Source organism: Sus scrofa, unplaced genomic scaffold, assembly GCF_000003025.6.
Source record: "Sus scrofa isolate TJ Tabasco breed Duroc unplaced genomic scaffold, Sscrofa11.1 Contig1206, whole genome shotgun sequence".
NCBI lineage: Eukaryota > Metazoa > Chordata > Mammalia > Artiodactyla > Suidae > Sus > Sus scrofa.
Window position 1 is genome coordinate 1,342,582 of NW_018084833.1, and position 13,176 is coordinate 1,355,757.

Here is a 13,176-nt window from a genome sequence, read left to right on the forward strand (position 1 = left end):
CCATCCTGGGCAGAAGGCAGAGAAGCCCCCACACGGCCTGAGGCGTGAGACCCCACAGGAAGGGAGCTGGCCAGGCGGGAGGGAAGCTCCTCAGGAAGGGGGAGCCGGGAGCACCGGCCAGGCTCCCATCCAGCCCGTCCAGCCGCAGCCCCTTCGCGGAGCTGAAGCTGGCAGCTCGGTTCAACTGGCAAAGCTCCCCGGGCAGCGCGGTGGCCTGGGGATTCCCCAACCTGGCCAGGGTGCAGCTGGCAGCCAGGGCTGGGCTCCAGGCTTTGCCCGGCCTTCTGCAGCCCTTCTGAAGTGCTGGGGTGGGGGGCTGCTGTCACTGTCATGTGTCCTGGTGGAGAAGGGGTGGTCCCAGGAGGGGCGGGGCCGTGCCAGCCACAGCAGGCCAGTGTGCTGCGGGGCGCCTGTGCCCGGGGCCCTGTTTTGGGACACCACACCGCCCCCTCCTGGGACCAAAGTGGGCCAGCAGGGGCTCGAGCTCTGTCAAGCCTTGGCTCGCACTCCCCACTCCTCAGGGTCAGGGCTGGGCCTCCAGGGCGGGCCCTGGGCCCCGCGGCCAGCCCTGCGCTGGCTGGCAGGGCTCTGGGCAGCCTTCCTGGGGAGCCACTTCCACTTCCCTCCCCCGCCCCCCAGGCCGCCCTGCTCGGGCGAATCAGCAGCGGCCGCAGGGATGGTCCCTGCGGGGTTAACGCCAGGAAGTGCGCTCCCTCCCGCCCCACCCTCCCTGGCCGGCAGCCGCGGCAGCTCCCACCGCTCACACACCGGCTTGGCGGCCCAGGCTGGCCGGCGACCGGCCACTGCACAGGTGCCTCAGGAGGACCCCAAGGTAGGCTGGTCTGGTGCCCTTTCGGAAAGGCGGCGGCAAGCCCAGGTGGCTCAGGACTCTTGGGACAGGGAGAGGGATCTGGCGTGAACACCCCAGAAGGGCACCAAACGGCCTCACCTCTGCTGCCCCGTCCCCCTCGCAGCCACCTGGCACGGTCGCTTCGGTGGAATGCACAGCAGGTCATCGTCAGGCGTGGGTGCTGTGGACTTGAGGCTAGAAAGGCCGCAACAGGCCAGGTCCAGAGACCGGCCACCAAGGTGCTGGTGATTCCTCTGGACGCCGCGCCTGTCGCTAGGCGGGCGGGCCGAGGGCGGTGGGACCCACAGCCACGGCCTCTGGGATACCACGGCCTCTGGGACCGTGCCCCAGCCCCCGTGGCCCGGGAGCCGGTGTTTCCCAGGCAGGTTACAGGCTCAGTCCCAGGTGTTGAGGCGGGGTCTCTGTGCCCCCCGACCCCTCTCCCCCAGGAGGAGGCATGGCCACATGGCTGCTCCTGCTCAGCCCGCCCCAGAGCGTGGTCCCTGCCCACCCGCTGCTGGAAGGGCTAGCAGAGAGCAGCTTCCACGTAGATGGTCCCCTGTCAGGGAGCCAGCATCCCCGTGCTCAGCACTGTGGCCGAGGAGATGGGGAGAGCCCGGGGCCAGCTAGTGCCCAGCACCCAGAGCCTGGAGGAGGCGCGCAGCCGCGTCCTGGGCTGCCTGGGCGACACAGCTGGGCCCTCCCCATGTGCCCAGGGCCCTCCGGTGGGCTGCTCTCAGTCACGCTTCCTGGAGGGCACCACGTCCCTGGGCCTGACCGGAGCGGGCCAGCTGGGCAACTGTTGCATCACCAGCCACAGGAAGCAGAGGAAGGGATGGGAGTGGATGTGCGGGGGAATGAGGAAGTCCCGCGTGGCATGGCCTGCCGCCCGCAGGTGGGGGGCGCCCCAGCCGGGCGCGGGCTGGCCGGGGGTGGACCGGGACCCCTCCCTCATCTGCCGGGGAGGTTGTGCCAGCGCTCGGCCCAAACAGCTCCTGCTGCCCCCTCACCTCCAGGGAGGGAGGCAGCCTCCCTGCCCGCCCACAATGCTCGGGGAGGGGGATTCTCCCTGGGCACAGGCTGGGGGGGTAGCGTGGGGCAGGGGCCCAGGGTGACGGGGGCGGGGGAGAGGAAGCCCAGAGCGGCCAGAGGGCGGGGGCAGGGCAGGGCAGGGCGGCGGGCCAGTTGACGGGCCCTCTCTCGGAGCAGTGCGCCCGCCCGCACCATGTCCGACTACGAGAACGAGGACGAGTGCTGGAGCGGCCTGGAGGGCTTCCGCGTGAAGCTCATCTCCGTCATCGACCCCGCCCGCATCACGCCCTACCTGCGCCAGTGCAAGGTCCTGAGCCCCGACGACGAGGAGCAGGTGCTCAGTGACCCCAGCCTGGTCATCCGCAAGCGGAAAGTGGGTCAGTGCCGTGGGCGGCGGGCTCTGCCCACGCTCGTCCCTGTCCCCGGGAGGCCTGGCCGGCTCGGCCCCCGCCCCGCCCCCCCCATCACCAACCTGTCTGCCTGCGGCCGGGGCGCCGCCATGCACAGCAGAGGCCCCTGGGAGAGCCACACGAGGTGGGTGGCCGATGGGGACTGGCCCAGACCCACTCTGCGGCCACCCCGCGGGGCCTCGAGGGGCCACACGCGTGCCTGGGGACGCCGGCCGCCCCGGCCCCCAGCCAGGCCCATCTGGGTTGCAGGCGTGCTCCTGGACATCCTGCAACGCACCGGCCACAAGGGCTACGTGGCCTTCCTCGAGAGCCTGGAGCTCTACTACCCGCAGCTCTACAAGAAGGTCACGGGCAAGGAGCCCACCCGCGTCTTCTCCGTCATCATTGGTGAGGAAGGGCACCGGGCCTGGGGACCCAGGGCCCGGACTCAGGGGCCGGGGCGCCCCCCTGACCTGGGCCCCTAACGGATAAAGCGTGCATGCGCTCTGGCGGAAGGATACCGCCCGCCTGGGGCCCGCCCGCCCGCTCTCCTGCTGCAGCCCGGGGAGGGGGCAGGGGCCGGAGGGAAGGGGGACCTGAACTCCAGGGCGGGAGCAGGGGGAGGGGAGGCACAGGCTGATTCTTGGCTCAGAGCCCCCCTGCCCAGAAGACCACCTGACCCCACTAAAACCCTGCTCCCGAGAGGCCGCGGCAGCCGGAGAGGTGCCGCTCTCCTGGTCCTGAGTCGTGTCCCCTCGCCTCTCAATCAAGATGACCAAAGTGGACAAAGAGGGAGGGACACGTGAGCCCCTGGCTGCACCGTCCTGGGAGGGGCTGGGGACGGGGCCTGCAGGTGAGTCAGGACCAGACCCCTGGGCCGGGCTCCCCGGGCCGCCGGTCCTGGAGCCGCGCGAGATGCTGGGCTGCTGGGCGCGCCGTCTGATGAGGCCCGGTCCGCAGACGCGTCTGGGGAGTCCGGCCTGACGCAGCTGCTGATGAGCGAGGTGATGAAGCTGCAGAAGAAGGCGCAGGACCTGACGGCGCTGCTGGGCTCCAAGGACGACCTCATCAAGGAGCTGCGCGTGAAGGACGGCCTGCTGCGCAAGCACCAGGAGCGCGCGCAGAGGCTCAAGGAGGCCTGCGAGGCCGGCGGCCGCGAGCTCCAGCGCTGCAAGGACGAGAACTACGACCTGGCCCTGCGCCTGGCCCGTCAGAGCGAGGAGAGGGGCACCGCGCTCATGCGCAACCGAGACCTGCAGCTGGAGGTGCCTGGCGGCGGGGCGGCCGGGCGGGCGGCGGGCGGGCGGCGGGCCCCCGGGCTGGGCTGACGGGCGGCCCCGCAGATCGATCGGCTCAAGCACAGCCTCATGAAGGCCGAGGACGACTGCTCGGTGGAGCGCAAGCACACGCTGAAGCTCCGGCACGCCATGGAGCAGCGGCCCAGCCAGGAGCTGCTGTGGGAGCTGCAGCAGGAGAAGGCGCTGCTGCAGGCCCGGGTGCAGGGCCTGGAGGCCTCCGTGCAGGTGGGGCCAGCGGGGCGAGCACAGCGCAGCCGGGCGGGGGGCCTCCAGCCCCGCCGCCCCGCCACCCTCTCCCTTGGCGCCACAGGAGGGGCGGCCGGACCAGAGCAGCCCCTACATCCAGGTGCTGGAGGAGGACTGGCGGCAGGCGCAGCGGGACCTCCAGGAGCAGACCCGCACCGTGTTCTCCCTGCGCAAGGACCTGCGCCAGGCCGAGGCCCAGCGCGCCCGGGTACGCGGCCCGCGGTGGGGGAGGTGGGCTGGCCTCTCAGCGCTGCGTCCCTCCCGGCCCCTTCCTGCAGGCGAGGCCCGGCTGGCCGGCCGGCCCCGCCCCGAGCGCGTGCTCCCCAGGCTGGGTCCAGGGTCCGGGCCCCGGGCCGGGGTTGGCGGGGCTGCGGGCGGCGGGGTTAGCTGCCGTCTCGCCCCCGCAGTGCCTGGAGGAGAAGGAGGTGTTCGAGCTGCAGTGCCTGGCCCTTCGGAAGGACTCCAAGATGTACAAGGACCGCATCGAGGCCATCCTGCGGCAGATGGAGGAGGTCGCCGTCGAGCGGGACCAGGTAGCGGTCAGGGCAGAGCCCCTCCGGGGAGGCGGCGGTCAAACAGGCTTTACACAACGCAAGCAGGTCACGCTTTACACACGGTTCTCGCCGAAGAAGGAGAGACGTTCCCCGGTGGCGCGGCAGCAGGTTAAAGACCCAGCGTTGCCACTGCCATGGCTCAGGTGGATGCTGCGGCATGGGCTTGGTCCCTGGCCCGGGCACTGCCCGCAGCCGCGGCCAAAAATAAACTGAGAATGCTGAGGACGCTAATCCCCGCGCCACCTTCCGCTGTACTTGCCGTTTCTTCTTCGCTCTACAAGAATGGGAGTTTTCTGACTTGTTTTGCAAATGGTTTTTTAGCTTAAGAAGCCGTGGCGCCTGTGTGGGCTGCCCTCTTGTGTGCGGGAGCATGCCCGGCGCAGGGTGGCGTCTGCTCCCTGCCCCATCGCTCTCCTTTCTAATCGGTCACAGCCGATGTTCCAGTCGCTTTCTGGAGGGTGACTGTCACTTGGTGTCAGGAGCCTTAAAACGCAGATTCCTTTTAGCCCAGCAATCCGCTTCTAGAAGCCTCTCTCATGGGAACCACAGCCGTGCTGAAAGCCCGGTAGGTGGGTTCTTATCTCAAGGCCATGGACACAGTGAGATCGGGGGCGGCACCTGGAAATGGGCAGCTCAGCAGACAGGAGGTGCCCCCACCCACCGCAGGGAGTGCAGGGCTGTGGCTGGGCCCGGGAGGCCCTCGGCCTGGGGAGGCTGGGGCCTGGCCGCCCAGGTGAGTCAGGGTGGGGGGTCTGTTTGGTCCTAAGCTGGCAGCATGCACAGAAATGAAGGCAGTGCTCTGACTAATCAGGCCTTGGGAGTGCCCGTCGTGGCGCAGCAGTGGTGAATCCAGCTAGGATCCATGAGGACGCGGGTTCGATCCCTGCAGCGTAGCTGTGGCTGTGGCGAAGGCCGGCAGATGCAGCTCGGATTCATCCTCTGGCCTGGGAACCTCCGTATGCCGCAGGTGCGGCCGCAAAACAGATCAAGCCCTGGCCGTTTGGGGTCGCCTGACACAGGGGATGTGGTTGGGCTCCGTGAATTGCGGCTGGAGACGAGACTGGCTTGTCCTCGGGTGACCAGGGGCGTGGGGGTGCGATGAGAGAGGTGGTTAAATCCCACAGCCGTCAACCGTCGTGCTCCTGAGCTCAAGCCCCACCCAGGGTGTGTGACCCCCGCGTGTGGGGAGGCGAGCGTGTGCCGAGCGTGCCAGGGAGCGGTTGGCAGGGGCTAGTCCTGAGGGTCATTGTCTGTAGATTTTCTGAACATACACGCGTTCTGTCACGCGCCTGTATCACGTTTACGACCCCAAACACGAAGGACGTGCTTGAGGACAGAGGAAGAAGCCAGTGCCGGCCCCCCGCCCGCCCTCCTCGCGGGAACACGGCTAGAGATGGGGCGGCCTGTGCTGCGCTTGCGGGGTCCCCACCGCCTGCCCCGCCCTGCGCTGCCGCCCCACAGGCCATCGTGACGCGGGAGGAGCTGCACGCGCAGCAGGCCCGCAGCCTGCAGGAGAAGGACGTGCTGCGGAAGCAGGTCCGCGAGCTGAGCGAGAAGGTGGACGAGCTGCAGCTCCAGCTGTTCCAGCGCGAGGGCCAGCTGCTGGCTCTGGAGGACAGGCTCAGGCGGCAGCAGCTGGATACACCTGTCCTGGTGGGCCTCCCTGGGGTCGGGGGACCCTCGGTCAGAGCCACGCCTGTGCCTCCGTGGGGCCCGGGGCTGTGTCCACTCTGGGGCAGGTGTGTCCCTAGAGACCGCAGAGGCCCGAGGAGGAGCCGCCGGTCCCCAGCCCTTCCTGAGCCACCTCCCTCCTGCTGGTGGGCTCAGGGCCTGGCAGGCTGCTCTGGGTGCTGTGATGGGGACAGAGAGGGGCTCTGGCCAGGGGCCTCCCTGGAGGGTGGGCTGGTCTGGGACCCTTCTCCACGCCCACCCCCGCAAGCCTGCTGACTGACGCCTCTTCTGTGACCCCAGAGCTCTGACCTGGAGGACAGCTCTCCCCGGAGCTCCCAGGAGGTGAGTATGGCCCCGGGGGTCAGCCCAGGGCCGGCCTCGCGCGGGGCTCCGGGCCTCAACCTCCGCCAGCCACCCTCCCGGTGCTGGGCAGAGCAGCGCGGGCCCCTGAGAAGCTTGCACCGGGGCCGGGGGTGGGGCAGTGACGGGGAGGGGCACACAGAGGGCTCGGCCGTGCGGTGGGGGGTGCTGGTGTAACCGGGTGCCCATCTCTCCTGGGAAGCTCTCGCTCCCGCGGGACCTGGAGGAGGACGCCCAGCTCTCAGACAGAGGTGAGGCGGGGAGCCGTCTGGCGAGGAACCTGGCCAGAGCCTCTTGATCTGCTCAAGTTGGCGCCCACCCTGACCTTCATCACACAACCGAGGACGCGGCTGCCCCAGGACACGCGCCCCAGCCCTGTCCCGCTGGCCTTCACCGCCCCGCTTTACAGATGGGGACACCGAGAAGCAGGGGGATAAGCACCCCCCACGGTTCCCAGCAAGCAAACAAGAGCCCCATTTGAACCCAGGGTCCATGTTTGCAGGTCCAAATCCCAGCTCCGTCCTTGTGGGCACGCCTGGCCCTCAGAGCCCACTCGAGCCCCGAAGGCAGAGTGGCGGCACCTGCCCCCTGGAGCAGGGCCCTGGGGAGGTGGCAGTGGGTCCTGCCCGGGTGTGCCATGCCAGGGAGGGTGCACAGCATGCGGGAGGGGGGACACAGGTGGATGGCACTGGGGGCTTCGTGTGCGGGAACATAGGACACAGGGAGGCAGAGAGGGTGGTGACAGGGGCTCGCTCTGAAGGCGGGTGTCAGATGGGGGTTTTTGAGGACTGGGCGGGGAGGGGGCGGGGGCGGCGCCGCCCGCAGAGGTAGTGCGTGAGGCCGGACAGACTTCCTCAGCGGCAGGCTTGACCCCAGCCTGGGGGTGGGGATGCGGGCAAAAGGGGAAGAAGAGGCAGCAAATGGAGAAGTAAGGGCTCGGTCCCTCTGCTGCTGCCCAAAGACCTGAGCTTGAGGCCACCGAGCCCCCACGGGGAGAGGCAGGCAGCGCCTTCAGGCAGCCAGCGGCACCCTGGGGTTCCCAGCCCAGGCTGCTGTGGCCCCTGGCGGGAGGCCGGGTAGCCTTCAAGGCCAGAGGGAAAGGTGGCAGCTTCGGGAGAGACAGGGGGCTGGGCCTCTCCCACGGCGATGTCCCTGGGACCTGGAACCCACAGGCCCCAATAATAACCAGTTTAGGGGGTCAGCCCATCAGAGCACCGTTTCCAAGAGTCCTGAGCCCTGGGCCCGTCCGGGCGCTGGCAGGTTTGGGAGAGTCTGCTTGGGAGCGCTGGAATCTGCTCCTGGAAGCGAGGAGGGGCCGTGAGGTCCCCGAGCCCCAGTCCTCTTGTCTGTGCAATGGGAGTCCAAGCATGCACCTGGCAAAGGGCACAGGACTGGCTCAGGGTGAGGAGGTGGAGGTGCCGTGGGCGCGTCCTGGCAGGTGGGCAGGACCAACAGGCACAGCTCTCCTTTCCAGGTGGCCCGGCCATTGAGGAGAGTCTGGAGCAGCAGAAGGAGCGGCTTTCGCTGACCCCCACCGTGAGGCTGCCTGGGGACACCGGGACACCCGGGGGGTGATGACAAGGCTCTCTGCCCTGGGGCCCCTGGGGTGCAGTGTTTGGAAGAGAAGGCAGGGTGAGGGCCAGGCCGGGGCTCTGGCCGCCCCTGCCCCCTGCCCGCCCCGGAAGCCTGTCTCCTGGGCCGGGTGCAGCGCTAACCTGAGTGGGAACTTGGCCTCTCTGTCCACCACACGGAGCCTGACAGCAAAGGGGCTGCAGGGACACTGCAGAAGGAACACTGGCCGGGAGCCGGCCTCACTGGCTGTGCACCCCGGCCCAGCCTTGGCATCTGAAAGGCGGGACAGCCCACCCTGACCCCCCCCTGGTCCCCAGTTCGCAGCCCCAGGGGTGGAGGTGGGGTGCCTGCGGAAGCCTGAGCCTCACCCCTCCTCCAGGACGCAGGCCTGGGCCGCGGGGAGCCCCCGGAGAAGGAGAAGGGGCGGCGGCGCCTCAAGGAGAGCTTCGAGAACTACCGCAGGTGGGCCCCCGCGAGCAGTGGGCAGCAGGGGCAGGGGCACGCCTGCGCACACCCGTGCACATCCGCGCCGTCTGGGTCTCCCGCAGGAAGCGGGCCCTCAGGAAGATGCAGCACGGCTCGAGGCAGGGGGAGGTGGACTGGGAGAACACCACGGGCAGCGACAACACCGACACCGAGGGCCCCTAGCCGGCCCCTCCGTCCAGCCGCCTGGGACCTGGCCGCTGCCCCGCTAGGCCGCCTTTGTTGACGAGCACGGGCGTGTTCTGTCTCTGGGGAATGCACACGCACGTTGCAGTGTTAAAAACGCAGCCGCGTCAATAAACGAGCACCGTCCGGACACCGCCTCCTTCATGCTCTCGCTCAGCGCGCCCCCGCCCACCCCGCTCCGGCCAGCGCGCACCGCCGGGCGCCAGGGGGCAGCAGAGCGCGGCCCGCCCGCCGGCGACGGAGGCCGAGGAGGGCCGCTTCCGCCGCGTGCCCGCTTCCAAGATGGCGGCGGCGCGGCCTCGACGGCGAGGGGCGGGGCGGCGCGGGCTCGGCGGCGCGGGGTGGGGCGGGGCGGCCGGGGCCGGCCGGTGAGATGCTGCGGGCGGCGCTGGGCCGCTTGCCGGTACTGTTGAGACGCGCGCGGCCCCGGGGCCCGGGTCCGAGGTGGCTGTGGGGGCCCAAGGCGCGCCTGGAGGCCGAGGGGAGAAGGCGGACGTGGGGTTGGGGCCGGCGGCGCTGGAGCTCTGAGCCGGGACCCGGGCCGGCGCACTACCAGCTCGTCTACACCTGCAAGGTGAGTACGCGGCGGGGACGGGCCTGCACCCGGCGCTGGACGGGCGCTGGGGCCAGGACCAGGGGGCGGGGCCTTCCAGGAGAGGGGTGGGGCTATCCCTCGGGGGCGGGGCCTTCCGGAAGGGGTGGGGCCTCGCGGGGTGGGGCTAAGGCCGGGGAGGCGGGGCCTCACCTCGGAGTCTTGCCCAGGTTTGCGGGACTAGGTCTTCCAAGCGCATCTCGAAGCTCGCCTATCACCAGGGTGTGGTCATTGTGACCTGCCCCGGCTGCCAGAACCACCACATCATCGCCGACAACCTGGGCTGGTTCTCGGACCTGGACGGGAAGAGGTGAGGCTCCCTGGGCAGGGTTGGTGACAACGGAGGCCTGTATTGTGGGCCCAGCCTGGTGGATCCTGAGTCTGGGGCCCCACCCAGCCTCCTCGGGGCACCTTCCTCCTCATTCTTTTTTCTTGGCTACTCCCGTGGCATGTGGAAGTTCCCAGTCCAGGGATCGAACCCTTGCCACAGTAATGACCCGAGTCGCTGCAGTGACAACGCAGGGTCCTTAACCTGCTGTGCAACAGGGGAACTCCTGGGGCGCCCTCCTCCTAATGAGGGTTACAGAGCTTACCCCCCGCCAGCTGCCTCGCCAGAGGTGCACTTAAACTTGGAGATCTCATAAATCACAAGTAACTCTCTGGTGTAAGTGTGCCCCGAATACACAGCATGCTTTGATTTGCTGAGTCTCCTGCCCTAGACTAGCCTCCCTTGACCTCTGCCCTCTGGAAGCGGCAGGGCTTGATGGCGTGACAGGGCCATGGGCCTCCCCTGAAACAAGGGCTTCAGACTAGGTTGGCTCTTTTTTCTGGCTGCACCTGCGGAAGTTCCTGGACCAGGGGTCGAACCAGAGCCACAACAGTGACACCACCAGTTCCTTAACCCGCTGAGCCACGAGGGAACTCCAGACTGAGCTGACTCTTCACAGCAACAACTTGCCTTTCATCTTGTTCCTTCCTTACCCAACATGGATTTTGTGAGTGCCTGCCCCGGGCAGGGGTCCCAGCAGGCAGCTTTCTTGTCCTCTGCTGACGCTGGCTGCTTGGCCGCTCCACACTTGGGCGTGTGTGCGAGGTGATGTGCTCGGGGCCCTGGGCCTGCGCCTGACTTGAGCCTGGCCTGGGGTGTCACTGAGGGGCCGAGATGCAGGACAGCGGCGGGGCCTTGAGCGCCATGGCGCCTTCCTCTTTCTTAGGAATATTGAAGAAATCCTGGCGGCCAGAGGGGAGACGGTCCACCGAGTGGCTGGCGAGGGGGCCTTGGAGCTGGTTTTAGAGGCTGTGGGCCCCCCCAGATCTACCACGGCTACGGGAGGGGCTGAGGACCAGGACCCCAGCCACCCTGGCAAGACGGAGGCCAGCTGACCCGCTCTCTGCCTTCAGGAAGGGTGCTCTGGCCGCGGCCGCTCTGGACGTGCCTGTTTCCTGTCAATAAACAGATGTCATTTGCAGATGCTGGGACCTCGGGCTCTCCTGTCATCCCCGATTCTGGAATCAGAATGACTCTCAGGAGCCCCTCCAGGCTGCGGGCTGGGGCCTTGTGCGGCCGCTGGTGTGTCCCGGTGGGAGGGGCCGGATGAGGCCCTGAGCCCCTCCTGGCTGGGCAGTGTGGCGTTGGGCAGGTCACTTTGCCCCCCCTGGGCCCCTGTCTTCCTTCTGCAGGTGAAGGTGCCACCTTGTCAGGAGTGCAGGCCTAAAGCTGAGACTCAGGACAGGCGTGGGGTGGCTCAGTCATGCCACACGTGTCAGCCCCTGATCTTGACAGCCAGGGGGGCGGGTTTGGCACCTCCAGGCCCCACGGTGATCTTGTCCCTCTGGCCTGGCTCAGGGAGGCCCTGCAGGTCCTCTGTGCCCCTGGACAGCACCAGTGAGCCAATGCCCCTCTCAGCCTTGACCCTCAGCTGCCAGCCAAGCAAAGTCCAGAGCGCTCACTGAGGCCGCAGGCAGGCGGGGCAGCCGTGGTGGACGCAGGGGGGAGCGGGGGGCTGCCGTCTGCCCGGGGCTGCTGCACGCGGGCCCCTCCCCCCGGGGCGTGCGATTCGTCTCCCAAGCTCCCCTGACTGCTTTCTCAGGATGTTCCTGTGTTTATGAAAAGCCTGTTTATTTCCAGAAGTGTGTTCTGGGCTGTGTGACCTTCAACATTAATCACCAGCCGCAATCTCGCAGGATCCCGGCAGAATCTGAGCTCCTGACGGCCGCCCCCGTCGCCCGGGGCCCCGGCATTGTTCTCTAGGCGCTGGCGGTGTGTGCTTCGCTGCGATTACCCCCTGTCCTTCCCGCGGGGACAACCATCTATTATCCCACCCAGCGTCAGACCTGGAGGCTGAGCCGGCCCCGGGCCCGCTCCGCACAGGCCCCCAGCGGACCCGCCGGCCTTGAAACGCCTCAGCGGCTGGGCCTTGCTGCCCCCAGAGGGTTGGGACCAGAGTCTGCGGAGCCCCAGGGAGCTGGCCGGGCTCTGAGTGCAGAGCTGGGCTGGGGGGCACCCAGGCCGGACCCCCACCGTGGGGGGAACAGGGGCCTGGGGTTTGGACCTGTGCTCACCACGCCTTTATTCGCCTGCCTTGTGAGGCTGTGACATCGGGCCTGGAGGCCGGGCAGTTCTGGCAACAGTAGCGACGCCGTGGAGGGCAGTGGGACAGGTTCCAGACGGCTCGGGCGCCCCTCTGCCCAGAGCCTGTCTCTGCACCGGCCCACTGGGCCTGCCTCCCTGCTGCTCCCGCGGGAACCAGTTGCTCCCGCTGACCCGGGTGCTCCCCGATTCCCCGGGGGTGCCTGGCCCCTCGTGGCATCTGGGAGTGTCACCGACTCTCCTTGGTGGTGGCGTCTCCTGATCGCCACTGCCCACCCTGGACTGGAACCACATGGCTGTCTCCTGGCCTCCAGTCCCCCTCAAGCCACCCCTGGCTCTCTGTACCAACCCCATCTCCCCCCCTCATCCCAGTCCAGGACCCTCTTTGACAGGTCTAGGCCACCGCCCCGTGACACTGGGACAGCACTGCCCCCAGTGCTGTCCTCCCAAGGTGGAGCGAGGCAGTGGCCTGGAAGGTCTGAGGACAGCTATGCAGGGACCTGTGAGTTCGAGGACATTAAACTTCTTCCTGCAGGACTTCTCAGAGCCTTTATCCTCTGACCTGGCTGTGAGCCAGCGAGGGACACGGTGCCCTCTTATTTGCCGGCAGAGTGCCAGGCTTCCTGGAGCACTGAACTCGTGGGGGGGGGGCTCACCCCTCCCTTCCTCGTGGGCCTTGCCCTCACCCACCCTCCTCTCTCCTTCGTCTCAGGGGCCACAACCGCCTCCTGTAGCCCCTGCCTACACCTTCTCCAAGCGGCTCCCCTTAGCTGCGCCCACCCCCCACCCCCCGGGCTCCCCACCATCCAGCCTCCCGTGGTCAGTGGGGGGTGGCAGGCCTCTGCACAGCGGGTCACCAGGAGTGAGGCAAGGAGCCTCTCGCGTCTCCACCGCTGTCCCCAAGCTCGTTCCTCCCCAGGCCATCCACCGCGCTCCCGCCGAAGCACCGGGGCCGTGCCGTCGCAGGACACCGCCCTGCCCTGCTCTAAGGGGCCTCAGTGCTGGGCAGGTGGGCGGAGGGGCCACGTCGCCCCCCTGCCACAGGGGCTCGGTGGGCCACGCCGTGCTGCCCAGCGTGCCGGCAGCTGCTCTGCTCCGGTGAGTGGGAGGCCTGCTGGGCCCACCTGCCATCTGCCCCCATGTAGGTACTGGGGTGGTTGTGCCAGGCTGACGTCAGCTGGTTATTAGGGGCCTTTCTAGGGTAGGGCTCTCTGCTGGGTGTTAGCTAGTGCCTCCTTTCCAAGCCCCCCACTGCCCCCTCCAGGGCTCCATGGTCCTTCGTGGACCAGCTGGACCGTCCGGGAGAGCCCCCGCAGCTCCCTCCACATGTCCCAGCATCAAGAGATCTGCTCA

The 13,176-nt window shown here is 68.4% G+C and overlaps 2 protein-coding genes across 11 annotated transcripts; both read left to right on the plus strand.

The window, feature by feature from the left end:
• The first annotated feature begins 637 nt into the window (after nt 1-637).
• CARD9 (caspase recruitment domain family member 9) lies at nt 638-8,771 on the plus strand. 10 transcript variants are annotated; one of them, XM_021081151.1, is made up of 13 exons: nt 638-832; nt 2,060-2,259; nt 2,542-2,679; nt 3,232-3,536; nt 3,615-3,794; nt 3,880-4,023; nt 4,223-4,348; nt 5,831-6,022; nt 6,341-6,382; nt 6,603-6,651; nt 7,875-7,936; nt 8,352-8,434; nt 8,521-8,771. In XM_021081151.1, exons 2-13 carry the CDS (start codon nt 2,076-2,078, stop codon nt 8,618-8,620), a joined length of 1,605 nt encoding a protein of 534 aa, XP_020936810.1. In that variant the 5' UTR covers nt 638-832; nt 2,060-2,075; the 3' UTR covers nt 8,621-8,771. The 10 variants fall into 10 exon arrangements, 6 of the variants coding, with proteins under 6 accessions (XP_020936810.1, XP_020936811.1, XP_020936809.1 ...); XM_021081152.1 differs by having other exon boundaries at nt 668-832; nt 3,916-4,023; XR_002340974.1 differs by having other exon boundaries at nt 669-832; nt 6,603-7,801; nt 7,875-7,971.
• Nucleotides 8,772-8,969: 198 nt separating this feature from the next.
• On the plus strand, nt 8,970-10,704 carry DNLZ (DNL-type zinc finger). Its single transcript, XM_021081159.1, has 3 exons — nt 8,970-9,215; nt 9,404-9,543; nt 10,448-10,704. Exons 1-3 carry the CDS (start codon nt 9,015-9,017, stop codon nt 10,614-10,616), a joined length of 510 nt encoding a protein of 169 aa, XP_020936818.1. The 5' UTR covers nt 8,970-9,014; the 3' UTR covers nt 10,617-10,704.
• Nucleotides 10,705-13,176: the final 2,472 nt, after the last annotated feature.